At 44.6% G+C, this 27,966-nt stretch overlaps 1 protein-coding gene across 2 annotated transcripts; it reads left to right on the top strand.

Annotated features, from left to right (window-relative positions):
* The first annotated feature begins 699 nt into the window (after positions 1–699).
* Positions 700–26,548, top strand: LOC118359875 (protein bicaudal D homolog 2-like). Of its 2 annotated transcripts, none has more exons than XM_035738744.2 (10): positions 700–824; positions 2,059–2,392; positions 6,208–6,420; positions 6,673–6,825; positions 9,830–10,294; positions 12,682–13,602; positions 13,986–14,162; positions 20,197–20,348; positions 23,280–23,607; positions 24,734–26,548. In XM_035738744.2, the coding sequence occupies exons 2-10, from the start codon at positions 2,144–2,146 to the stop codon at positions 24,737–24,739; spliced, it is 2,664 nt and encodes an 887-aa protein (XP_035594637.2). In that variant the 5' UTR covers positions 700–824; positions 2,059–2,143; the 3' UTR covers positions 24,740–26,548. The 2 variants fall into 2 exon arrangements, with proteins under 2 accessions (XP_035594637.2, XP_035594636.2); XM_035738743.2 differs by having other exon boundaries at positions 802–965.
* The last annotated feature ends 1,418 nt before the right edge of the window (positions 26,549–27,966 follow it).

Raw genomic sequence — 27,966 nt, 5'->3', positions numbered from 1 at the left:
GCCTTTGTTCTCTCTCTCTTACGTCTGGGCTTCACAAGAGAAGGTCACGATTGGTTTGTGGGTTATCTGTCATCTATTTGGCGTGTGCTACGGCCCAAACAGTAGCCTGTGTAAAGTTGGTTTAATAAACCGTCAATTCGCAAACTCAAGCCTCTGTCTGGACAATTGTTCATTTATGATCTAGTCAGGTCATTACAATAGTTTGTTAGATTATCAAACTAGCCTGAGTGCCAGTCTGTTTTTACTATAATGCCTGACAACTCCTTATCATTCATTGGCATGCCAAACATGTTTAGCTTGACAACAGCCTTTTTAATTCCAGCTTTGAGACCGTATGTTATTAATGTTCAAAGTGACAATCTTTAATCATGGTTTTACAGCACTCTTGACAAACTTTTCACGTTTTTTTACATTTTGGATTACAACATGTGTAATTGAAAATGCAGCCTGCAAAAACGTGCGGATTGGATAACAAGGAACTAAACCGTAAATACGTATATATGCATGGAAGAAAAAAACTTGATACCAAGAAACCATACACGTGAAAACGCCCCTAATTGCAGTCTGCAATTATATCCTTCTCGTTTATTTTGGACTTTTATTTGACATTTTGAAAATATTTTTGCTCAAAGTAAAACAAAACAAAACAAATCTCAAATCGGGTGCACGGTAGCTATCTAATTCCACCTTCCAAACGTTGTGATCCTCGACGTAGGGGGCAGTCTTTCACCGCTCTGTCCCTAATGTCTACTCCCGTTGCTTCCGTGCGCAGTGACTTTCAACGTGCTCAAGCCAAAGAGGCGCACATTGGTCGGGAAACCTGGGTGGGTAGCTAACGATGAGCTAGCTAGTCCACGCAGACTGGGAAGTGTCAAATTCTCTGAACCCTGCCGGTTAGCTTGATTTCGATATACGACTATGAAATAACGTTGACTTTTGGCAACACAAGTGCATCGATATTGGAGGTGAGTGATTTAGCAATCTAGCGATGCACTTGACTTGTTTTAGCTCTTGCGGCTATCTATCGTTAAATAGCTAACGCCAATTTGACTAACAAACTAGTTAGTCTGACCACAGATGGCTAACTAGCTATAGTAGGAGTCTTTGTTTTGACAGTTCTGACAACTAACGTTAGCTACCTAAGTCAACTAGCTAGCTAGGGATAACCAAGACAATGTGAACGTTTTAGCTCGCTTGCTAAAGTAGTTAACCGTTAGCTAGTTGATAATCTTCGTGTTGGGTAGACTCAACTCTGCTAACATACCCATAGTTCATACATTTTGAACTAACTAGTTTACTAATCGTAGTTAGATAACGACTCCTAACTAGCTTAGAACATGATTGGCAAGTTAGCCTATCTAACGTTGATTGAATGACATCTAGCCAGCCAATGAGTTAGCTAACGTTAGTGTCTGGGAATTGTAGGTAACGTTAATTCATTGGACAGACATGAAATTAATTTGACAGCCAGTCTACGTTACAACAACTGTAAAAGTTATCTAACGTTAGATGTTGCAACAATATCCCGAGAGATATGCAGATTTCTAAGTGTATAAATTACGATGAGTAGGCCGTCATTGTAAATAAGAATTTGTTCTTAATTAACTGACTTGCCTAATTAAAATAACGGTTACATTTAAAAATGAAATGTAAAACATGATAGCTAGTTTCTTGCTCGAGTGGGATAATGTTAGGCTAAACACTGAGCATGTAAACAAATGCTGTAACATAATTTACAAATGTAGTTGCTTTTTTTCTTTGCACTCATGGGCCTTTACCCTGACAACAAAGATCACAAGAAAGTGACACAGGGACTGGTTAAACTCATCTAACCACCTAATCTGACTCTTGATGACTGACTGGGCTGCCAAATGTATTCTCTTCATTTTAGCTAGTTGTCAGCTGTCAGCAACTCTTGGAGTCAAATTAAATCATAGTTTTACCTCGGGTTAGTTGCACTTTCAACTGTAAAATCATTGGTTACTATTTGTGGCAATGAACAGTATGATGATCCCTAAATGCCCCTGGGCGGTGTGTTTCCTTCCTCCACTCCCACAGTGAGCAGTAATGAGGCAGGAGGATTGAAGGAAGAAGCAGGTGTCCTTGTGGTGCATTGGGAGACAGCAGTCAGGAGGAGGACAGGATGCTGGAGGTAGAGGAGTCAGGCCCAACGGAGGCTGAGGGAGATGAGGAGATGGAGCTGTGTGGCGGTGACCTGAGAGTGGAGGTGATGAGGCTGAATTTGGAGCTCCAGGAGGCCAACGAGGAGAAACTGCAGGCGGCTCGGTATGGCCTGGTGGTGCTAGAGGAGAGCGCCGAACTGAAGAAGAAGCACACCCAGCTGGAGGAGGAGCACGAGACTCTCAAACATGAGCTGCAGCAGCTAAAAGAGGTCAGCAGAATCTCAGTCATTTTTCTAAAAAGCAGAAACACTATAATCGGTCCATTAAAATAAATGTTCAATATAGCTAATATAAACCTTACTTGCACACGTACAGCAACTACTATGTGTGCATGGTGCTGACATTGTCTGTGGTTGAGTTGAGACCTCGTTCATATGTTTCTTATGGCTTTGTCTAACACTAAGTACTTCCGTGTGAACAAGTGCCAGTCACACATGTCTATCTATTAACCAATCTGGGATTCGCCAAACAACGGGCTTGCTGTTAGTACACAAGCTTTTAGCAAAGTTGTTCTGATCTAAGAAATCATCACAATCATAATGTTGCTAGGTAGCTGTTAATCCAGTGTTGCATAGCGAGTTATTCATTGCCTACTGAACATTTGATAGGTCCCTTAAAGATACTCTATCATGTTGTTGCATGAAAGTTCCCCAAGACTCAAAACGAGGCCTGGTGTTTATATGAATAATTCAGTTTGTGTGATCAGGAGGACAGGTCAGTTTCTGCTTCTGTAGTGTCATACGATGTTGATGTGTATGTTACTGTTTATCTCTACTAGAAATGTTCCATACGCACAAAAAGCTTATTTCTCTCAAATGTTGTGCACACATTTGTTTACATCCCTGTTAGTGAGCATTTCTCATTTGCCAAGATAATCCATCCACCTGAGAGGTGTGGCATATCAATAAGCTGATGAAACAGCATGATCATTACACAGGTGCTGGGGACAATAAAATACCACTTTAAAATGTGCAGTTTTGCCACACAACACAATGCCACAGATGTCTCATGTTTTGAGGGAGTGTGCAATTGGCATTCTTACTGCAGGAATGTCCACCAGAGCGGTTTTCAGATCATTTGTTAATTTCTCGACCATAAGGCGCTCCAACGTTGTTTTAGAGAATTTGGAAGTACATCCAACCGGCCTCACAACTGCAGACCACCTGTATGGCGTTACGTGGTTTTCTGGTGTCAACTTTGTGAACAGAGTGCCCCGTGATGGCAGTGCTGGGGACAATAAAATACCACTTTAAAATGGTATGGGCAGGCATAAGCAATTTGAATGCTCAGAAATACTGTGTAGAGATGAGGCCCATTTCTTTTAAGGTATCTGTGACCAACAGATGCATGTCTGCATTCCCAGTCATGTGAAAACCATTCATTAGGGCCTAATGAATTTATTTAAATTGACTGATTTCCTCATATGAACTAATGCAGTAAAATTGTTGAAATGGTTGTATTTTAATTTTTTTGTTCAGTATAATTCCAACGCTCATCTTAGATACTTTGTCTGATGCAGACAACATTATGGTATTAGGTGTTTTTCCCTGGTATGTTCACCCCTATCAGAGTCAAAGCACACAACATTATCACTGTATAAAGGTTATTAAGTGTCATTCATATAAAGACATCTGAATATATTGTAATTGGATTTATTCACATTTGGGTAATATTGTTTTTGACCACTCATTCCAACTAGGCCCCTAGCCTAGCTTCTAACAGACCCTGTACAGTTGAAGTCGAAGTTTACATACACTTAGGTTGGAGTCATTAAAACTAGTTTTTCAACCACTCCACAAATTTCTTGTTAACAAACTATAGTTTTGGCAAGTCGGTTAGGACCTATACTTTGTGCATGACACAAGTAATTATTCCAACAATTGTTTACAGACAGATTATTTCACTTATAATTCACTGTATCACAATTCCAGAAGTTTACATACTCTAAGTTGACTGTCTTTAACAGCTTGGAAAATTCCAAAAATGGTGTCATGGCTTTAGAAACTTCTAATAGGCTAATTGACATCATTTGATTCAATTGGAGGTATATCTGTGGATGTATTTCAAGGCCTACCTTCAAACTCAGCAGTGCCTCTTTGCTGGACATCATGGGAAAAATGAAAAGAAATCAGCCAAGACCGCAGATTTTTGTTGTCGTTGTAGAACTCCACAAGTCTGGTTCATCCTTGAGAAATGTCATCTGGTCTGATGAAACAAAATGGAACTGTTTGGCCATAATGACCATCGTTATGTTTGGGGGGAAAAGGGGGAGGCTTGCAAGTTGAAGAACACCATCCAAACTGTGAAGCACGGGGGTGGCAGCATCATGTTGTGGGGGGGTGCTTTGCTGCAGGAGGGACTGGTGCACTTCACAAAATGGATGAGATCATGAGGGAGGAAAATGATGTGGGTATATTAAAGCAACATCTCAAGACATCAGTCAGGAAGTTAAAGCTTGGTCACAAATGGGTCTTCCAAATGGCCAATGACCCCAAGCATACTTCCAAAGCTGTGGCAAAATGGCTTAAGGACAGCAAAGTCAAGGTATTGGAGTGGCCATCACAAAGTCCTGACCTCAATCCTATAGGAAATTAGTGGGCAGAACTAAAAAAAAGTGTGTGCGAGCAAGGAGGCCTACAAACCTGACTGTTACACCAGCTCTGTCAGGAGGAACGGGCCAAAATTCACCCAACTTATTGTGGGAAGCTTGTGGAAGGCTACCCGTAACGTTTGACCCAAGTTAAACAATTTTATAGGCAATACACTCAATTAGTATTTGGTAGCATGTAAACTTCTGACCCAGTGGGAATGTGATGAAATTAAATCTGAAATAAATAATTATCTCTACTATTATTTTGACATTTCACATTCTAAAATGAAGTGGTCATCCTAACTGACCTAAGACCTGGATTTCTTACTAGGATTAAATGTCAGGAATTGTGAAACTCAGTTTAAATGTATTTAGCTAAGGTGTATGTAAACCTCCGACTCCAACTGTACATATAATGCATAGCATGTTCTGGGGAAATACCACATTTTATGTAACTGAATGACTTGTGCACATTTCTTTTTGTACATTACCTCCTGCAACAACATGACCGAGAACCCGACAACCTGGTGTTCAATTGTGTAATTTAGTAGACGTTCTTATCCAGAGTGACTTGCAGTTATCAGGATGAGTAGAGGTAACTGAAATAAGCCTCAATTGTTTTAGGTTGGTCTTGTTGAGATTGCTGCTGTGTAAGTCGCTCTGGATAAGAGCGTCTGCTAAATGACTTAAATGTAATGTAATGTGCTCTGAGAGTCTGTCTCCACCTGCACTCCCAGTATCAACCAAATCTAATTCACTAACCACATTAAAAAAATAAAATAAATTAATCACACATTTTTCACTTCAATGTTACATGTGAAAGGAAAGCTGCTATGGGGCATACCTGTATTTGACATATTAATTAGTTCCAATTGCAGCATGACTTCAAGAGATTTTGGGTTCTATACCACCCCTATAATGTTGTGATGTTAAATTAGTATAGGCTGTTTGCTTAGAAGTTGTAACTATCAAATTACATTTGTGGGGTAAAGTGAACAAAGTTGTCATTTGAGAGAATGTATTCCTCTTTGACTTGTCTCAGATGAAACTGGTTTGTACCACATTCTCAACTGATGACACGTAGGCACGTAAGATATGCATGGGATGTACTTAATATTCAAGACTGCTCGGGTTTCGACAGCTGGTCTGTGGAGTCCTATTACCAGTGCCACTGATATACATCTTTGTAGTCTTGGGTCTAAGTAGATGTGCCACTTGGCACCGTGTTTTAATTTCTGGCTTGCCTTTCATGGTGCACCCCACTGATGACCCATGTGCCTTACATACCACCATATGGTGGTCACACGAACAACTGGACACCCAAATAAATGGCACCTTTTTTCTTTTGTCTTTGTCTGTCTGTGGTCTCTGGCAGAATTTGGATGACGCCCAAGTAAATTCCGCTCTTTTTGCTTTGTCTGTGTGTGCAACTAGGCTCTGTCAGACTCTGTGACCTGCCACAAGCGTGCAACAGCATATGGGGAGACCCGCGAGGAGTGCCTGTTGGAGGAGACTGCCAGCAAGGAGGCTGCCATGGCAACCAGCATGGCTGAGTCGCAGGCCGAGTTACGGCAGGCGCGCCTCGCTCTGGGCAACGCTCACGCTGAGATAGACCGACAGGCCGGCCTCTCCTCCCAGCTGAAGAAGGTAGTAATAGCTATCATTCACTGACATACCTAATGCTTTACACACCACTATTCACTTAAATGGAAGAATGTAACTATTTAGTAGCATGTGTACGTCTCTCCATCTAACAGAGAAATGTAGGTCTCCGTTAAATAGGCTCATTTTACACTCTACTTCCTGCTTGTCTCTTGTGTGTCAAGAGCAGTGTGCAGTGCTTCCATAACATTGTGTTATTAGTTCAACTGTATGCTGAGAGTGTGTGTTTTTTCCCAGGAGTGTGAGTGTTCAGAGCTGGAGAAGGGCCACATGAGGAATGAGATGAAGGAGTATAAGGTGCGGGAGCTCCGTCAGCTCCAGGACAACAGTGAGCTGGAGGAGGAGAACACCTGTCTGCAGAAACAGGTGTCTGTACTCAAGGAGAACCAGGTCAGAGCTCCTCCCTTCTAACCACTCGCTTCACTGATAATAATACTCAGTTAACATAACAGGGCCTTGTTCAGTAGGGAGAATATTTTTGAAACTGGGAGGAAAAATCTGAACCTGTCCAGTAAAAACACTGCTTTTAGTTTTCTATTGCATGAAGTTTTGCTACAGTGTGCCCTACTGAACACAACCCTGGTTTCCCATCAGCACCTCCAGTACAACAGCCAGTAGTTGGGCCAAAATACTCCTATTCTTCTCAAAAGGGTCATGGAATGTCTACCTCGATTGACTCAGTACCTTGTGTAACCGCTGAGAAATGTGCAACGTCATAAAAAACATTAGGAGTGTGTTCGTTTAAAAAATATTTTTTTTTTACCCAATTTCGAGGTATCCAATTGTTAGTCTTTACTGTCTTGTTTCATCGCTACAAGTCCCGTACGAGCTCGGAGAGACGAAGGTCGAGAGCCACGCGTCCTCCGAAACACAACCCATCCAAGCCACACTGGTGCTAAACACAGAGCTGCACCAATGTGTCGGAGGAAACACCGTACGCCTAGCGACCTGGTCAGCGTGCACTGCGCCCGGCCCGCCACAGTTGTCGCTAGTGCGTGATGAGACAAGGATATCCCTACCTGCCAAACCCTCCCTAACCCGGACGATGCTAGGACAATTATGTGTCCCCCCCCTTGGACCTCCCGGCTGCGACAGAGCCTGGGCTCGAACCCAGAGTCTCTGGTGGCACAGCCTTAGACCACTGCGCCACCCGGGAGGCCCTGGAGTGTGTTAGTTTCTTAATGGGGGGTTTCAGATCATTCTGTGGTAGTGCTGAGTAATTAGTGTTTTTAAAATAAATTAAAAACATTTTTTAGGTCGGTTCGATTATTTAAAAAAAGATATTGTTTTTTGTTTTGATTATTTGAGTTTAATGCTGTAATACAGAATAAAACAATGCATTCCCATTATGGTAGTGACTGCCCATTAATGCTTATCACTTATTAACCATTTATTCAAGTTACTTTAATAAAATATTTCAGTTGTGTATATTACATTTGTTGTATTTAATTACTTTATTATTTCATCTCTATAGAGCTGCTACCCATGCTGTCTGACAATCAGTACTTTGTAAATAAGGCCTACTTTTGACTGAATATTAACTAGCAATCACTTTGATCATGTATTTTCAGGTAGAGATACCTTGGGAAGCGACACTTGCTCTCTATATCCCTCATGATCGCACATTATTGTCTCTCATAACAGGCGTAAAAGAAACACAAAATGGACAAGTAGATGTGCAATGGATTATGGTCATTGTAGTTAGTTTAGTGCATAAAATGTGGTTATTATGTAGAATATTGGCTTGTTGGAAACTACATCTCCCTACTACATCACACAGTTCAGGCTGGATCTGATCTCTCTATAGAAACTGCAATGTGCACCTTGAGCTCACAGGAAATAAACTAGCAGAATATAATTTTTATTTTTAAAAATAAAGGTAAAATAACTGTTAATCGCTCAGCACTATATTGTGTTTGGTAGGCTTCTATTCTTCCTGTCCTTTAAGTCTCCTCGTCTCCTACTGGGTTTAGACTCTGAGGGTGTGTGATGAGGATTCTTTCCAAGTGGTTCATGAATAAGGGCTAGCCTTGTGTGTTGGGTTTGGCTGACAGTTCCTTCCCCTGTTGGTCTGATACACACACTCATTGTTGGGGAGTCATCTCAGATGGGATACAATGGCATCTCTGATGTGGGAAGTCTCTACGAACAATCGGGACAGATTTGATTCTCATCCTGGTCCCGCATAAGCATACTGTAAATGTGACATAAACTCATCTTACTCATCAACAAAAAGCTGAGGGATGGGCCTGGAGAAATGTAACCACTCTCAGATTAATAGACAGCTATGGATGGAAGGAATGACCATCCATGATATCAACATTATTGTTTTAACCATGTTATGAGGCTATACATTGACAATGTTTACATTTACAATGTTTATAAACATTGGAGGAAAGCCAGCTTATATTTTGGGTTCTCATGGAGTGTGACATTTGAACTAAGCTCATGAGGCATATATAACTTATTCTTCAAGAAACGATTCATATATAATTTGTAAGTTCAAAAACAGTTTTAGCCACTACAGATTACCCTTTTTAAATCTATAAAAAAATGTGCAAGTTCCTATGGAGTTTCTTTTTTTTATCAGCTTGAATTAAATTGAGCAATAAAAGCCCCTCTTTTATTCTATAGGCTGGGATCCTCACTGTGCAGCTGTTACAAGAGCACATTGTTCACTTGGCTGTCCACTGGTTTCAAAAACAATGATTGATAGGCAGCTCAAACTAGTTTAATTCAACCATTATTGGGTTCAAATACACAGATTTGTGAACAGCCATCCACAGCAACAACAATCCGTAAGCCGTAAATAGCTAAATGAGAGAGCAGCAGTGTGAATCACATCAATGTGCTATGTAGATAACAATAAGTAATATCTGTATCTCCGTAGACTACACCACTGCTGTCATCCATACCTCCAAGCGTTTATTTAAGTTGTATAATCTTTGGATGCCGACAGCAATCACACCATTGGAAGACAGCTTGGACTGTAGCCTACAAAAGCCTATTTCTGCTCTTTTCCCAAAATCCATCAAACGTATTTAGTGTGTCATCATAGTGGTCTCTGATTTGTGGTCAGACTCGCTCAGGTGGAACAAACTTAAACTTGCTGCTTTTTTCAATGCTGATTTGAATGTCATTGAGAAACTGTCAACAACAAATTCCGCAAAGATCCTTTCTGAATTTAAAGGTAATAAATACTCTTTAAGTAATCAAGATTTTCAAAAGTATCTCTAATCTGATTACAATATCTTTGCTGGTCGCGTAACAGATTACAGTTACCATTTTTTGTTGTTGTAATGTACATGTAATCCCCAACCCTGCCCGTAACACTCAGTCCTACACTCTGAGTCTCTGTAATCACATGGCCTCTCTCTCGTCTTGTCATCTGCAGGTGGAGTTCGAGGCGGTGAAGCTGGAGCTCACCCACAAGGAGGAGCAAGACGACGTTCTCCGGGCCCAGCTGGAGGAGGCGGCGCAGCTAAGGGAGATCGCCGAGCGTCAACTGGACGAGGCCCTGGAGGCCCTCAAGGAGGAGCGGGAGCAGAAGAACACCCTGAGGAGGGAGCTCTCGGCCCAAGCCCTCAACCCCTTCGACTCGGTCACACACCTGGAGATGCAGCTGGATGACAGTGGGGACAGCGGAGGGGACCGGGAGCAAGAAAAGGATAGCGGTTGCAACGACGGCCCGGGGTCTGGTTGCGCTCCTCCTAACCCCAAGGCTAATGGGCACGTCCAGCGCTTCTCCACCCCCAGGAACAGTGACATGTTCCTGAGGCCTGCCCCTGGCCTGGTGTCTGACCTGCTCAGCGAGTTGCACCTCTCTGACGGACAGAAACTCAAACAGCAACTCATGCAGGTATGCAATGGGATCAAAACCATGTACGTACTGGTGCATACTCTATGGACACTAACTCATTTCAAGTAATCATCGGTCTTCACTTTCAGTAAGTAATTGTTGGAATGAAAAAAGATTGTAACAGAGATGGTCTGTAGACTAGTAGTTACGTGTGTCAATGTCTAGATTTAGGTCTCTGATCAGCAGTACTTCTTGCCATGGCGATGTCCTATATATGAGTGGTAAAGGTTTCAGTCAGGTAAGCTTCCTGCTATAGACCACATCCTGCTACAGATATCATTGGATCACTTCGTGTAACTGTACTGTCAGTAACTGTTTGAAACGGCCTATCAAACACCACATTGCGCATTCAATTACCACTTTTCTACACTTCTTTTAGCTCCACAGTTATGCTCTGTCCCAACCAATAATTTATTGTCCTATTTCAGTTGTGTAAATGTATCATTTATAAAGCACTTAGCCGGGGGTAGGTATGCTGCCGCCCTGGCCCAGAAGATGTCAGGACTACTGAACGAGCATGTTGAGGCTGTGTGTCTGGAGTGCTTCTCCACATCATGAATAATGCAGTGAGATTGAAGGCACTGGATGGTGAAATGTGTGTGTGTGTGTGTGTGTGTGTGTGTGTACCGTCTCAGAGAGAACCTCTGCTTTTGTCTCAGCAAAGATGGATCAACCTGGAGAAATGTATTACTGACATTTCTCGCGTATTGAATGTGCCGTTTAGTTCAGCCACCCAAATGCTTGCTGGAGTAATCTGATGCATAATTGGCACTTTGAAATGCCCTGGAAAAGGGATAATAGAAAATTGCATTTATATTTACAGTACCAGTCAAAGGTTTGGACACACCTACTAATTCAAGGGTTATTCTTTAGTAAAAAATATCTATATTTTCTACATTGTAGAATAATAGTGACGACCTCAAACTATGAAATAACACATATGGAATCATGTAGTAACCAAAAAAGTGTTAAACAAATCAAAATATATTTTAGATTCTTCAAAGTAGCCACCCTTTGCCTTGACAGCTTTGTACACTCTTGGCATTCTCTCAACCAGTTTCATGAGGAATAATTTTCCAACAGTCTTGAAGGAGTACGCGCATGTACGCGCATATGATGAGCACATGTTGGCTGCTTTTCCTTCACTCTGTGGTCCAACTCATCCCAAACCATTTCAATTTAATTGAGATCACGTGATTGTGGAGGCCAGGTCATCTGATGCAGCACCATCATTCTCCTTGGTCAAATAACCCTAACACAGATTGGAGGTGTGCTGTGGATAATTGTCCTGGTAAAAAAAAAACAATTATAGTCCCACTAAGTGCAAACCCAGATGGGATGGAGTATCGCTGCAGAATGCTGTGGTAGCCATGCAGCCATGCTGGTTAAGTGTGCCTCTAAATAAATCACTGACAGGGTTACCAGCAAAGCACCCCCACACCATCACACCTCCATGCTTTACGATGGGAACCACACATGCGGAGATCATCCGTTCACCTACTCTGCGTCTCACAAAGACACGGCAGTTGGAACCAAAAATCAAACATTTCCAACAGTCTAATGTCCATTGCTCGTGTTTCTTGGCCTAAGAAAATCTCCTCTTATTGGTGTCCTTTTCGTAGTGGTTTCTTTGCACCAATTTGACCACGAAGGCCTTATTCACGCAGTCTCTTCTGAACAGTTGATGTTGAGATGTGGCTGTTACTTTTTTTTAAAAACATTTATTTGGGCTGCAATCTGAGGTTCAGTTAACTCTAATGAACTTATCCTCTGCGGCAGAGGTGACTCTGGGTCTTCCTTTCCTGTGGTGGTCCTCATGAGAGCCAGTTTCATCATAGCGCTTGATGGTTTTTGAGATTGCACTTGAAGAAACTTTAAAAGTAATTTAATTTTTTCCGGATTGACTGACCTTCATGTCTTAAAGTAATGATGGACTGTCGTTTGTCTTTGTTTATTTGAGCTGTTCTTGCCATAGTATGTACTTGATATTTTACCAAATAGGGTGTACTGCCAATTTGCAGCTACTCATAGTGAGGATTTGTTCAGTTAGCCACTTGCGTGAACACAGAAATTGGTTTATAGAACAGCACATAAATAGATCATAAGTAAAATAAGAAAAATGTAGAAAATGTCCATCAGTGGCTACCTTGAAGATTCTCAAATATAAAATATTTTCTGATTTGTTAAACACTTTTTTTAGTTACTACATGATTCCATATGTGTTAATTCATAGTTTTGAGTCTTCACTATTATTCTACAATGTAGACAATAGTAAATTGAATTGAGTAGGTGTGTCCAAACCTTTGACTGGTACTGTAGCTATAAGGCCTCTTTCAAGCAAAGATGTTTTTGTCTTATTTTCTGTTTTTCCATGTCTCTTTCCCCAGGCTGAGAGGGATAAGACTGGTCTGGCTAACACGGTCCAGGACCTCCAGAGGCAGTTGGAGCTGTCCCAGCAGGCCTTCAGTGAGCAGGAAGACAAGGTGGGCTCCCTGACCCAGCAGCTGGAGGCCGTGCAGCTGCAGAAACACATCCTGCCCCAGGGGAAGGCAGCGGGAGACCAGGGGGCCGGGAGCACCAGGACCCTGGAGAACAGGTTGGTTGACTACGACTATGAGCTGGACGTGAAGAGCACAGAGGTGCTGGAGGCCCGGATGAAGGCGGCCGGCGAGGAGCTGCTGAAGCTGCGTGAGGAGCTGTCCCAGGCGGGGAAACGTTACTCGGCCCTGGAGCAGCGCTGCCGGCAGGAGAAGGAGCGGTGGAGGGGAGAGGCCCATGAGCTGGCTGAGAAGATCCGCCAGTGCATCAAGTCCAGCCGGCAGGACCAGGAGCGCATCAGCGAGCTGGAGAAGGAGATCGGCGTGACAAGGAAAGTGGCTACTGATTCTGAGGGTCATCTCAGCGTGGCACAGGAGGAGCTGCTGGCCTTCTCTGAGGAGCTGGCCAACCTCTACCACCACATCTGTGTGTGCAACAACCTCACGCCCAAACGCGTCACCCTGGACTATTACCGCGACGGGGCCAGGGGCCAGTCAGGGGGGAGTGGAGGGAAGTCCAACCACCTGCACCACCATCCCCATCACGGACGTAACAAGCGACGCTCCAATGAGTTGTTTGCGAAGGCAGTGCACGGAGGGGATGGAGACAGCAGGCCTGGTACTCCCCAGGATTCCCGTGACAACTCCCCCACGCCACGCTGCTCCTCCCCCGCCCCAGTCTGCCCCAGCTCCCCCACCATGGACTTCAGGGACCCCTCCAACGTCCGCAACCTGGTGGCTGTCATCCGCTGCCAGATCAAACACCTCCAGGTACGAGTGCGGCCGCCATGTTGTCTTCCACTCAACATACATATTTAATGGCCACTTCAGTAAGGTCGTAGTATGCTGAATTCTGATCCCACAGTACAGAATGTGTTATTTGGCCTCCGAAAGCTTTTAAGCAGCTTGTCTGGCGCTTGGCATTGATCGGGAAAGCGGATATCTGTAGATCACTAAGACTACATATGTAATAATATTTGTGGTTATTTGTCTTCCTTTATGAGGATCATTTTGGAATCCTTGCTTTGTTTTGGGTTGATGACCAATTCTAACACATGTTGTGCTGAGTGGTCCATTGCTTTAGTGAAACTGAATGTAATAGCTAATAACGATACTAGAACAATCACTCATGGTTTGTGAACTGCCTGCCCCAGGTGGCGGTGGATTTGTGTCGCCAGAGGGGCACATTGCCCTATTCGGGAGGGATCAGCTGCGGAGGGGAGCTGGAAAGCGAGGCCCTCATGGAGGAGGTGCTGAAGCTCAAGTCTCTACTCAGCACCAAGAGAGAGCAGATCGCCACTCTGAGGACGGTCCTCAAAGCCAACAAACAGGTACAGACAGCACTGCAGACAAATCACTCAATGGGCACGCCAAGTTGAACACACACAGGACACACACAACCAGTCAGATTCCGAAAGGTCACCGTAAATCACTATTGATCTTGAAATCGGTCATCAATGAGTGGTGTCTCTTTTAGTGTTGAAAATAAGTTTAATTCCCTGGCGGATCTATTCTTCCATTCAGGGTTTGTCTGGCTGAATGACTCTCATTCACACTCTGACCTGTAATCCTCAGAGCAAAGTCTGTAGAGAACATTCTAACTTGATAACAACTGCACATTTAACAGGACTTCCCCTGGTCTTTCTCAATTGTTTTGCTTGCTGTGAAGGTTTTCATCCTGTTCTATTTCCTTGGGTATCTGACCCATAGCAACAACAGTAAAGTTTTGCTCCAGCTTTCTGTCAATAAACCCCTTCTGACTGCTAGATCCACCAGTCTGCCTGCAGGGCACGTTCCTCTCTGTTCAATTCACTCTTTAATCTTTTTTTTTTTTAGATCAATATTTATTTCTTCCATGAACAGCTGAAATGATATTCCCTAAGAAGAGGGGGAAGGGGTAGGCTAGACGTCATTGGATGGTCTGAGTGTAGAGATGGAGAGCTGTAGTTGGAGAAGGATGATGTTTTCCTCAGAGATCTTCCAGTACACTGCTCCTTTCTCCCCTCTACTCTGTATGCATCCTGACATGGCTGACCTGATTCTGCTGTAAACCGCTCCTCGCTCTCACTCGCTGTCTCGGTCTCTCGCTGTCTCAGTCTCGCTCTCTGTCTCGCTCTCGCTCTCTCACGCACACGCAAACACACACTGTAAGGCTAACTTTTGCTCGATTAGGGTAGCCTCTCTGTCTCTCGCTCTGTCTCGCTCTGTCTCTCGCTCTCACACACACACACACACACACACTGTAAGGCTAATCTTTGCTCGATTAGGGTAGCTTCTCTGTCATGGGTTAGCCACTGAATTCAGATGTCTGGCTCTCTCCTTTTCTGCTGTGAGAAATGTAGACAGAACTATAATATTTATTAACTTAATATGATTTCACTTCTGCTTAAGCTTTCTTTGTTCCCCACAGTGGCACACTGCTAGAAAAGTTTTGACAGGGTCGATGCTGTAGTTCTTGCTTCCTTTTAATTAAAGGGTTGATATTTTCATCGCTACAAATATGTCCCATCTGTGTTAATTTTGTCAATAAAAATAGTGGGCAATTGACAAGACTATAACTGGCTAAATAGAACCAGAAAAAAATAAAATTATTTTTCATTTCAGTTGACTAAAATGAGACTAGACCAAATTATCTGAGTACTAAGTGGACAGGACAAGAGTTTTTGGAGAGATTGAGAACATTCCAATGATGAGCACAATTAATATGAGCAGCACCGATGCACAGCCCACGCCAGTCTACATCAGCTGGTGAGCTACAGACAGACGGACAGGCTCCGCCTCTGATTTTACACATCGCAGACGACTCTCTTGCTTCCCCGTAGCTAACTAGTCTGCCTTCTAGTTAGCTACCCTTTACCTGGTTAAAAAACAATCCCAGCATTCTCACTGGGCAAAACCTGGTTGAACCAGTGTTTCCACGTCATTTCAACCAAACTATGCAATGTGATGACGTTGAATCAATGTGGAAAACTGATAGGGATAAAAAGAAAGTAATCAACGTAAGGGAATTTAGTATTTCTCCCAACATTTAACCTAAATCCAATGACTCAGTGAAATTCTTGGTTGATATCTTGTTGAATTCCCATTGACAACCAAATCGAAACTAGACATTTGACATTTGTGCCTAGTGTATTGAGTTTAATAGTAAAACAAGTATCGCTACAGTGTATTTGGAAAGTATTCATACCCCTTGACTTTTTCAAAAACTGTAGTTTAGATTATTTTGCAAATATGTTAAAAATAAAGAATGGAAATATTACATTTACATAAGTATTCAGACCCTTTACTCAGTACTTTGTTGAAGCACCTTTGGCAGCGATTACAGCCTCAAGTCTTCTTTGGTATGACGCTACAAGCTTAGCACACCTGTATTTGGGAAGTTTCTCCCATTCTTCTCTGTAGATCCTCTCAAGCTCTGTCTGGATGGGGAGCTTCGCTGCACAGCTATTTTCAGGTCTCTCCAGAGATGTTCGATCATGTTCAAGTCCAGGCTCTGTCTGGGCCACTCAAGGACATTCAGAGACATGTCCCGAAGCCATTTCTGCATTGTCTTGGCTGTGTGCTTAGGGTCGTCGTCCTGTTGGAAGGTGAACCTTCGCCCCAGTCTGAGTTCCTGAGCGCTCTGGAGCAGGTTTTCAGCAAGGATCTCTATGTACTTTCCTCCGTTCATCTTTCCCTCGATCCTGACTATTCTCCCAGTCCCTGCCTCTGAAAAACATCCCCACAGCATGATGCTGCAGAGAGTCCGACCCAGAGAATCTTGTTTCTCATGGTCTGAGAGTCCTTTAAGTGCCTTCAAATTTAACTCCAAGTGGGCTGTCATGTACCTTTTACTGAGGAGTGGCTTCCGTCTGGCCAGCTCTAGGAAGAGTCTTGGTGGTTCCAAACTTCTTCCATTTTAAGAATGATGGAGGCCACTGTGTTCTTGGACCTTCAATGCTGCAGAAATGTTTTGGTACCCTTCCCCAGATCTGCCTCGCCACAATCCTGTCTCCAGAGCTCTACGGACAATTCCTTTGACCTCATGGTTTGATTTTTGCTCTGACATTCTCTGTCAACTGTGGGACCTTATATATACAGGTGTGTGCCTTTCCAAATCATGTCCAATCAGTTGAATTTACCACAGGTGGACTCCAATCAAGTTGTAGAAACATCTCAAGGATGGTCAATGAAAACAGGATGCACTGGAGCTACATTTTGAGTTTCATAGCAAAGGGTCTGAATACTTATGTAAATAAGGCATTTCTGTTTTTTATTTGAATTACACTTGCAAAAAATTCAACCTGTTTTTGCTTTGTCATAAGGGGCTATTGTGTGTCGATTGAGGAGGAAAAATTATTTAATCCATTTTAGAGTAAGACTATAAAAAAATGTGAAGACTGCCTGCTTTTCTATGCTCAAGGGAGAGAAAAACAGTCTTGTAATTTGTAGTCTCGCTCAGCCCTCCCACTTTCCCCACTGCATTTCATAGCCAGGTTCTGTAGCCAAGCCTCAGGAAAACAGATTGATTCTAACCCTTACCGTTCAAAAGATAGAACCCGTAATACCGGCACAACTTGGGAGAGGTAAAGGTCGAGAGCCGTGTGTCCCCGAAACACAACCCAACTGCTTCTTGACACAATGCCCACCTAACCCGGAAGCCAGCCGCACCAATGTGTCGGAGGAAACACCATGCACTTGGCAACCTTGTCAGCGTGTACTGCGCCCTGCCCGCCACAGGAGTCGCTAATGCGCGATGGGACAAGGACAAACCCTGACAACGCTGGGCCAAATGTGTGCCAACCCATGGGTCTCCCGTCGCGGCCGGCTGCGACTGAGACTGGACTCGAACCAGAATCTCCAGTGGCACAGCTAGCCCTGCGATGCAGTGACTTAGACCACTGTGCCACTCGGGAGGCCTGCATTTTACATTCATAAAGCATATCGCGGGCCGTTCCTAAAACAAGGCTACTTGCGGACTGGACAGTTTAACCATATGTTTAGGCTACACCTTGTTCAGTCATGTTACGTCATTAGCTAGCTATAGATAACAACCTGGGGCGCGTTCAGCGGGACGCAACGTTTTGGAACATTCAGATAGAATTAGGCTATGTAGAACAAACATGCCTCTCTGACATGTTGAATAAGGAATAACGTTGGTTCGATTCATTGAATTTCTGTCTGCAGTGTTGGAAAACGTTATGCAACTAAACGTGACCCTGGTGACATTACCAGTAGCCTATATGCAAACATTTGGTGGCACAGAAAGAAAGGGAAAAGGATGGCAAACAATTTGACTCAATTCCTCTTGATTCTACACTAATCTGACTGGATATATGACTTTTATTTAGAGTTAATGTGGACCTAGTGACTCAGACTGGAGCACTTGGACCAGGACGACAGCCATAGGGACTCGTGACTCAGACTGGAGCACTTGGACCAGGACGACAGCCATAGGGACTCGTGACTCAGACTGGAGCACTTGGACCAGGACGACAGCCATAGGGACTCGTGACTCAGACTGGAGCACTTGGACCAGGACTACAGCCATAGGGACTAGTGACTCAGACTGGAGCACTTGGACCAGGACGACAGCCATAGGGACTCGTGACTCAGACTGGAGCACTTGGACCAGGACTACAGCCATAGGGACTAGTGACTCAGACTGGAGCACTTGGACCAGGACTACAGCCATAGGGACTAGTGACTCAGACTGGAGCACTTGGACCAGGACTACAGCCATAGGGACTCGTGACTCAGACTGGAGCACTTGGACCAGGACTACAGCCATAGGGACTCGTGACTCAGACTGGAGCACTTGGACCAGGACTACAGCCATAGGGACTCGTGACTTGGACTGGAGCACTTGGACCAGGACGACAGCCATAAAGACATGACTCAGACTGGAGCACTTGGACCAGGACTACAGCCATAGGGACTCGTGACTCAGACTGGAGCACTTGGACCAGGACTACAGCCATAGGGACTCGTGACTCAGACTGGAGCACTTGGACCAGGACTACAGCCATAGGGACTCGTGACTCAGACTGGAGCACTTGGACCAGGACGACAGCCATAGGGACTAGTGACTCAGACTGGAGCACTTGGACCAGGACTACAGCCATAGGGACTAGTGACTCAGACTGGAGCACTTGGACCAGGACTACAGCCATAGGGACTCGTGACTCAGACTGGAGCACTTGGACCAGGACTACAGCCATAGGGACTCGTGACTTGGACTGGAGCACTTGGACCAGGACGACAGCCATAGGGACTCGTGACACAGACTGGAGCACTTGGACCAGGACTACAGCCATAGGGACTAGTGACTCAGACTGGAGCACTTGGACCAGGACTACAGCCATAGGGACTAGTGACTCAGACTGGAGCACTTGGACCAGGACTACAGCCATAGGGACTAGTGACTCAGACTGGAGCACTTGGACCAGGACGACAGCCATAGGGACTAGTGACTCAGACTGGAGCACTTGGACCAGGACTACAGCCATAGGGACTAGTGACTCAGACTGGAGCACTTGGACCAGGACTACAGCCATAGGGACTCGTGACTCAGACTGGAGCACTTGGACCAGGACTACAGCCATAGGGACTAGTGACTCAGACTGGAGCACTTGGACCAGGACTACAGCCATAGGGACTCGTGACTCAGACTGGAGCACTTGGACCAGGACTACAGCCATAGGGACTCGTGACTCAGACTGGAGCACTTGGACCAGGACGACAGCCATAGGGACTCGTGACTTGGACTCAAGCACGGGGACTTTGGACTCGATTCGGAATTGAAGTTTAGTGACGGAGGTGCAACCCATAATACTTTGCGGCACCATCTGGTGACTGCGACGCTGTCTCTCTCTCTTACGCGCGGTTGGTTTGTGTGAAATATCTTTGTAGGCTGAATTATGAATTTACATCGGCAGATGATTTGCATACGTTTGTCATATTTCTGCTGTTGGGAAGAGAATAGGGTGGTGTGCAGAACAATATGTTGGTAGGACAAGGTTATGTACGTTTGTGCACATGGCAGTCAGTGATTTCTGTTTACTAGAGGTTAATGAGGCAATGCAAATGTGATGCGACTAAAATGAAAGGGAATATAGTTGACTAAAATGACCCACTGTTTTTGTAATTTTGACTGCAAATGGACTAAATCAGTATTCAACTGACAGACTTATCTAGTTAAAATGACTACGACTCGACTACATCTAAATAGAATGCCAAAATGACCAGTGCCCCATCCATACAATCATGGTCGTTTTCTTTGTTCAGTTGCACTGACAGATGAGAGGTCAACTTTGAAGTGTGTTTTTTGTTCTTGATATTACAGCTGGGGAACAAAACAAACAAGCCATAATGTTTCTATTCCAGACGGCAGAGTTGGCTCTGAGCAACCTGAAGACCAAGTACGAGACGGAGAAGAGCATGGTGTCTGAGACCATGGTGAAGCTGAGGAACGAGCTTAAGGCCCTGAAGGAGGACGCTGCCACCTTCTCTTCACTGAGGGTCATGTTCACCAGCAGGTACAGTCATTTTTATATACTCTCCTTTCATACTGAACAAAAATATAAACGCTACATGTGAAGTGTTGGTCCCATGTTTCATCAGCTGAAATAAAAGATCCCAGAAATGTTCCATATGCACAAAAAGCTTATTTCTCTCTTTTTGTGCACAGATTTGTTTACATCCCTGTTAGTGAGCATTTCTCCTTTGCCAAGATAATCCATCTACTTAACAGGTGTGGCATATCAAGAGGCTGATTAAACAGCATGATCATTACACAGGTGCACCTTGTGCTGGGGGACAATAGAAGGCCACTCTAAAATGTGCAGTTTTGTGTCACATCACAACGCTACGGATGTCGCATGTTTTGAGGGGGCGTGCAATTGGCATGCTGACTGCAGGAATGTCCACCAAAGCTTTTGCCAGAAAATGCCATGTTAATTTCTCTACCATAAGCTGCCTCCACTGTCAACATGTAACCACGCCAACCCAAGAACTCCACATCCACCTTCACCTGCGGGATTGTCTTGAGACCAGCTACCTGGACCGCTAATGAAACTGAGTATTTCGGTCTGTAATAATGCCCATTTTTGGGGGGGGAAACTCATTCTGATTGGCTGGGCCTGGGTCCCAAGTGGGTGGGCCTGAAATCCATAGATTAGGGCCTGATTAATTTTATTTTAATTGACTGATTTCCTTATTGTAACTCATAACTCAGTAAAATCATTGAAGTTGCTGTGTTCATATTTTTGAGTATATATTCACAATCACAGAGAATAACATCAATCTAGAGACCTGAGTTGGAGAAGCACTGTTTTAATTTCTTTCTGAAACAGAATTCAGCCTTGCAAGTGGATATGCTCCATTTTAAATCTCTGAGGAAAACACAGGAAAAAGTATTTATACTTTCTGCATCAATTAGTGTTACGCTACAATCAAAAATGTACATATTGCGTGACATTTGTCCAAAGTCCTGTGGTCGGCCTTGTTTTGCATTACGGTTCTAGGCCTCGTTTCCACTCGGCCTGCACATCCTGACTATCCTGCCGCTGCTGCTGTGATCAGATGTAGACCTAGCAGTGGACAGGCTCCCTCCAGTGGAACTAATTGTTCTCCAGCTTAAATCAGCTAAAGTTAATCGTCATGCTTAGTGTCTGTGCTCCTGTGGCTCTTGTTTAGATGAGACAGTCCGACGTGTCATGACACGGTAGACTAAAGTTTGGCTACGTCCCAAATGGAGCCCTATCCCTTTATGCTGCACTATGTTTTAACCAGAGCCCTATGGGCGTTGGTTTAAAGGAGCGCACTAAATAGGGAATGGGCTGCCATTTTGGGACGTGTACTAGACATTGTCACTACTGTGTCGTCTAATCAGATTAGAGGCCTTTTACCACTCTGCAGTCCGCAACAATCCATCTTCTCACGTGCAGATTAGCACGCACATGCACTGCCCTGGACCGACCTGTGTCGGGACAGGGACAGCCACTCCACGCAATGTTCCCTTCTCCCTCCCCACCCCTCTGTGTAGGGATCCTTCTCCCTCCCCATGCAGGCTATGCCCCTGACTCACTTGCGGTGCTCTGTGTGTTGGTAGGCAGATACAGTATTTGAGTGTTGGCATGTATATCCTTAATTAGTGCGTGGCAGGACAAAGGGATTTGTTTTTTGTGTCTTGATGTTCTCTACACTGTTTGGGACTACGGTGTCTGTATTTCTAAGGTTTGGCCTAAGTAGGGGTGGGTGTTTAGCTGGGGTACAAGTAGATTTAATTTCTTCCCAGTACGGGACCTCCTGTGTGTGTGTGTGTGTGTGTGTGTGTGTGTGCACTTGACATTTTTATGTGCTTAATCATAGAATTGCATAATACTCTGAGTGTACAAAACATACAATATTGAGTTGCACCCCCTTTTGCCCTCAGAACAGCCTCAATTCATTGGGGCATGGACACTACAATAAGCTCGGTCTCTTCTCTAGGGGCAATAAATGAGCTGACGTTTGATTACACCTAGCATTTGAAAGACCCTGTCTGATTCTGACTGACTGCATTGAGCACAGACCCTCTTGAAATGACTTGGTGAACTTTGTGTAATGGTGCCACCAAGTGGACATTTAGAGCAACTTCCCCACAGTGTCATGTTGACCTCACTCAGAAATTGTAACACTTATTCAATGAATTCGGAAACTAAACAGCTTTTTTTTGTGTATTTTCTTGGCTTTCTCTCTTTCTCTTGGGTTTGTCTCATGTGAGCTTACTGTCGGTCTTCTCATCACCTTCCTAATATTGAGTTGCACCCCCCCTTTCCCTCAGAACAGTCTCAATTCGTTGGAGCATTGACTGAGGTATCAAAAGCATTCCACAGGGATGCTGGCCCATGTTGACGACAAAGCGTCCCACAGTTGTCAAGTTGGCTGGATTTCCTTTGGGTGGGAGACCGTTCTTGATTCACACGGGGAAACTATTGAGCATGAAAACCCCAGTAGCGTTTCAGTTCTTGACACACTCAAACTGGTGCGCCTGGCACCTACTACCATACCCCGTTCAAAGGCACTTTAAATCATTTGTCTTGCCCGTTCACCCTCTAAATGGCACACGAAAAACCCATGGCTCAAGGGCTTAAAAATCCTTCTTTAACCTGAATCCTTCTTTAACCCGTCACCTCCCCTTCATCTACACTGATTTGAAGTGGGTTTAACACGTGACATCCGTAAGGGGTCACAGCTTTCAACTGGAATCACCTGGTCAGCGTCATGGGAGAGCAGGTGTTCTTAATGTTTTGTGTACTCTGTGTCTGTCATCTTCCTCTCTCTGTATTTTCATCATAGCTGTTGAGATATACAAAATATAATTCAGATATGTTTTGTCTAATTGCACAGTTCCTATAACATACTTAACTGTCTAACGTGTCTACTAAATGTGTGATTGTGTTGCTCTAACATGCATGTGTCTTCAGGTGTGACCAGTATGTCACCCAGCTGGACGAGATGCAGAGGCAGCTAGCGGTGGCGGAGGATGAGAAGAAGACCCTGAACTCCCTGCTCCGCATGGCCATCCAGCAGAAGCTGGCCCTGACCCAGCGCCTGGAGGACCTGGAGGCCCCTCTGTCCCCGCACGGCCTCGGCAGCAGCCCCCGCCGCACCAGGGCTAAGGAGCTAGGCACCAAGACGGGCCGGAGCCCCCGCCGCAACAGCCCCCGCTCCAGCCCGGTGCTCACCAACAACGTGCCCAGCACCGCCACCCATCACCTCCGAGCCCTCACCCGCAGCATCCACACTAGCCCTGTAAGAACCCGGTCTTCCTCCACCACTACCTCCTTCCATCCTGACCCTCTTCCTCCCCTACATACCTCTTCCTCTTGTACCGCTCCCCGACCACGCAGAGCAGCCAAGCTCCCCAGGGATGCCACGTTCATTAGAAGTCGTAGTGTCACTGATGTGTTCCGAGCAGGGCTGAGTCTTTGGGAGGAACAGGATGACACCCAGTCTGACTCCCGTAGAGGGTCGTCCAGCTCCCTGGATAGTGCCGTCTTTGGCCGTGCTTTTGTAAGTGGTGCCAGAGGGGCTTTAGGCCCTAATCGTGAAGGCACCTTTTTCTCCAATCGTACTTTGTGCTCCTCGTCCTCTGCCCCCAGAGTAAAGTCTTTCAATTCCAGATCGATAGAGAATCTGGCCTCTTCCAGGTCTTGCTGTGTCCCTTCTGTCAACATATTGGACCAACAGGGCACTGTTAAGCCAGTGTTAAAGCCAACCTTGGAGGTTTCTGTTCGTAGAAAACAACACAACGTTGTTTACAAATCAAGTTCTTCAGAGATGACATCCACAAGCTCTTCCCGTTCAAATTCTGCTCCAAACTCAAGGTGCCTTACAGCAGCTCCCCTCTCTCCCCCTAGTCAGACCAGTAGAGCTGGTAGAAAGACCAGACAGGCCCCAGGTCATAGAAACACTGAAGAATCACAGAGTAGTTTGAGTAGGCCCGGTTCTAGAGGCACCAGTGATCCACAACCAGCCAGGTGTCGTAGGTCACAGCCCAGTGAATCACGCTCATGCAACCAATGACACTTTGACGTTTCGTCAACATGAGTTTTCTCTAGTCTCAAATAGTCGTAACCATTAACCAACTACCGTTGCACACCTTCAGCAGTGCTGAAGAATTTTGCCCAGATTAGAGAAAGTAAACTAGCATAATGCAATACACCCAGCCTCAGCATAGGTTTTGTACTAATAGCACCACATAGCCCCAGAAACCTATTGTCAATTGCCAACCTCTTCATACCTGTTGTCTTAATCATTTGTTGTGTTTTGCTGTTTGGATCGGTGACTGTGTCCTTTTTCAGTTTGTTCTGGTCCTTTGGTTTATTACTAAATGTCCTTTTTGTTTTTATGCATCTGCCTCCCCCTGTCTCTGCAGCGGTGAAACCAGTCAGCCATCATGATCACCCCAATCCCCTGTGTTCTCCATGTCGACCTCCTGACGTCATCATTCCTCCCAAGACATCCTCTTCATCCCAGACCCAGTGGACTGGCTGCTCCGAACACATCTCCCCACCTTCTGTATCGACCAAAGATGCCTACCTGCATGCAACCAGTAAAGGACTGTAAAAGAAGCAAAAAAAGCTCATTTTATTTTCATGAAGTCGAGGACTGTTTTCCTGACCGGCACAGTATTATCTACCCTTTATTTGTCCTGCTGTCGATGTGTATTTATGCAAGGTTGTATATTCCACTTTGATGCTGCTGCATGTCTTTTTAACACTAGTGAAGACTTTTAGCCTGACAACATGACAGGGAACGGGCTTCTCCCAGTGGTGTCAGACCGCATCCCCCTTAGACAACTGCTGCTTATAGCCTGACCACTATCCCTACATTAGTGCACTACTTTTGACCAGGGCTCATAGGGATTTGGTAGAAAGTAGGGCAGTAGGTAGGGAATGGTGTGCCATTTCGGACGTGCCCCATATCAACACAGGTTTCATGGGCACCCCCCGTAGAAATGGCAGCCTTACTAACCATATTGAAATACTAAAAGCACAGGGAGGAGTCTTGTCTCGCTCTTGTCTTGATGTTTATTTATTCCTCTAGCTCTTTGCATTTCCTACTGGCGATAACTGTTAAATCCTTGTCTTTCTTTGACGTACCTCACTGTTTGGGCTTCGGCCTACCAGCCACGCCCTTCAGTCAGGAGATCAATATCGCTGATTTGAAATTACAAAGCCATAGTCTCAGGACTCAAGGTTAATATCACAGTTGAATTAACTAGCTCAGAAAAAGATTTGGGCGATATGTGATTGGCATGCTTCATTCCAAACTGTGCACATGGTTCCACATAGCCTGTGTGATATCACTGCTGTTCTGAGACTGAAGACCCTGCAGACATCTGTTCTTCAGGACCTCGTGAGGGCTGGGCCTCTGAGCCTGATGGTTCCATAGAAATGTCATTATTACTACAGGCATCTATTCATTCTAATTGTATTGGAAGGTTCTTCTCTCTCCTGGCAGCAGAGCTGCCGTGGTCTTGGGTCTTCTTCTACAGGGGCCCTGCAGGAACCACACTGCCAGCCTCAGTACAGAGCCAATGGGATGACAGGATCTGAGCAGACCCACATATGATCATATCTCGTAGCCTAACCTAAATGTTTTTTGGAAATGGCCTCTCTTTCTTATTTAAATATTCTAAAAAATGGCTGAGGTCAACTCTGTACAATTGGTTTCCGTCCTGTGTTTAGTGAAGGCCAATACATGATGCTAATTGGTGGTTAGGTTTGTTAAATAGTGCCTTGGTTTTTTCCTCCGTTGCCTCCAGTCAGTAGATTTTAGACGAAGTCTTTTTAAAGATGAACAGTATTATTCAACACTGTTGAACTGATGATGTGTAGTGTATTTTATTTGTATGATTATGGAGCTTTTCTTTGTTTGCTTTTGAGGAAACTAATAGGCTCTTTTTTTTGGTGCATCGTTGAGTAGTATGAGTTTGTACATTTTTCTGCTCTTTGAGCCCTCATTTTCTCACTCTTTCACCAATGTGTTTGTACATGTATTGTAACTGATCATCATACAACATCAGTATGTATTATGTGGGCAATGTGTCTCATCTGTAAATTGATTTTGTGTCGATAGAACCCAAATTGTGTTCATCAATTTCTGCGTATGTAAAGTAAGTTAATTTTATTGACCTGTGCACCACTTATTGTGTGATGGAGAATAAAGGCCGGCCACTGTCTGTGTCTGTAATCGTTGGGCATGTGGTATTCTAAACAAACTGTTTTCCTTTTTAAAATGTATTTTGAGTGCTTTCCCCTAATGACTTGGCAATTCAGAAGCTGAGGTAATGCTACTTTTGAAGCACGTTATGTAGCCAATTAATTTGATGTTAGATCCCTTGGATTCACGCAACTTATTTTGATTGGTTGAATGAAGTCCCGGCCCTTCCCCCCCTACACCAGGGGGCGTAGAGTGAGAAGCCCCTGGCTGCAGTGTGCGGTTCCCAATGTGGGTGATGTAAAATGTGTTTAACCTGAACCGTTCCCGTCTCCTTTAGTGATGGGCATTCTGGCTCTTTTCAGTGAGCCTGCTCGTTCGGCTCAGCTCACCAAAAAGAGACGGTTCTTTTGGCTCCCAAACGGCTCTTTAAAAAATCAATATGTTTAGCATTTTTTCAAGTCACACAGTTTTTTTTCCAGTTTTCTCCAAGTCAAAATTTTTGTGCTTCTAGTTCCGACAATGCAGTAATAACCAACGAGTAATCTAACCTAAACATTTCACAACTACCTTATACACACACAAAGTATAAAGGGATGAAGAATATGTACATAGAAATATATGAATGAGTGATGGTACAGAACAGCATAGGCAAGATGCAGTAGATGGTATACAGTACAGTATATACATATGAGATGAGTAATGTAGGGTATGTAAACATATTAAGAGGCATTGTTTGAAGTGGCTAGTGATACAATTTTACATCAATTTTTCCATTATTTAAGTCGCTGGAGTTGAGTATGTTGGCAGCAGCCACTCAATGTTAGTGATGATGGCCTTGAGATAGAAGCTGTTTCTCAGTCTCTCGGTCCCTGCTTTGATGCAACTTTACTGACCTCGCTTTCTGGATGATAGCGGGGTGAACAGGCAGTGGCTCGGGTGGTTGTTGTCCTTGATGATCTTTTTGGCCTTCCTGTGACACCGGGTGGTGTAGGTGTCCTGGAGGGCAGGTAGTTTGTCCCCGGTGATTTGTTGTGCAGACCTCACTACCCTCTGGAGAGCCTTACGGTTGTGGGCGGAGCAGTTGCCGTACCAGGCGGTGATACAGCCCGACAGGATGCTCTCGATTGTGCATCTGTAGAAGTTTGTGTGCTTTTGGTGACGAGCCGAATTTCTTCAGCCTCCTGAGGTTGAAGAGACGCTGCGCCTTCACCACGCTGTCTGTGTGGGTGGACCAATTAAATTTATCCGTGATGTGTACGCCGAGGAACTTAACTTACTACCCTCTCCACTACTGTCCCGTCGATGTGGATAGGGGGGTGCTTCCTCTGCTGCTTCCTGAAGTCCACGATCATCTCCTTTGTTGACGTTGAGTGTGAGGTTATTTTCCTGACACCACACTCCGAGGGCCATCACCTCCTCCCTGTAGGCCGTCTCGCCGTTCTG

Source organism: Oncorhynchus keta, chromosome 27 (genome assembly GCF_023373465.1).
Source record: "Oncorhynchus keta strain PuntledgeMale-10-30-2019 chromosome 27, Oket_V2, whole genome shotgun sequence".
NCBI lineage: Eukaryota > Metazoa > Chordata > Actinopteri > Salmoniformes > Salmonidae > Oncorhynchus > Oncorhynchus keta.
Note: the sequence above shows the minus strand (reverse complement) of the source record. Positions and strands in the feature narration are given on the sequence as shown.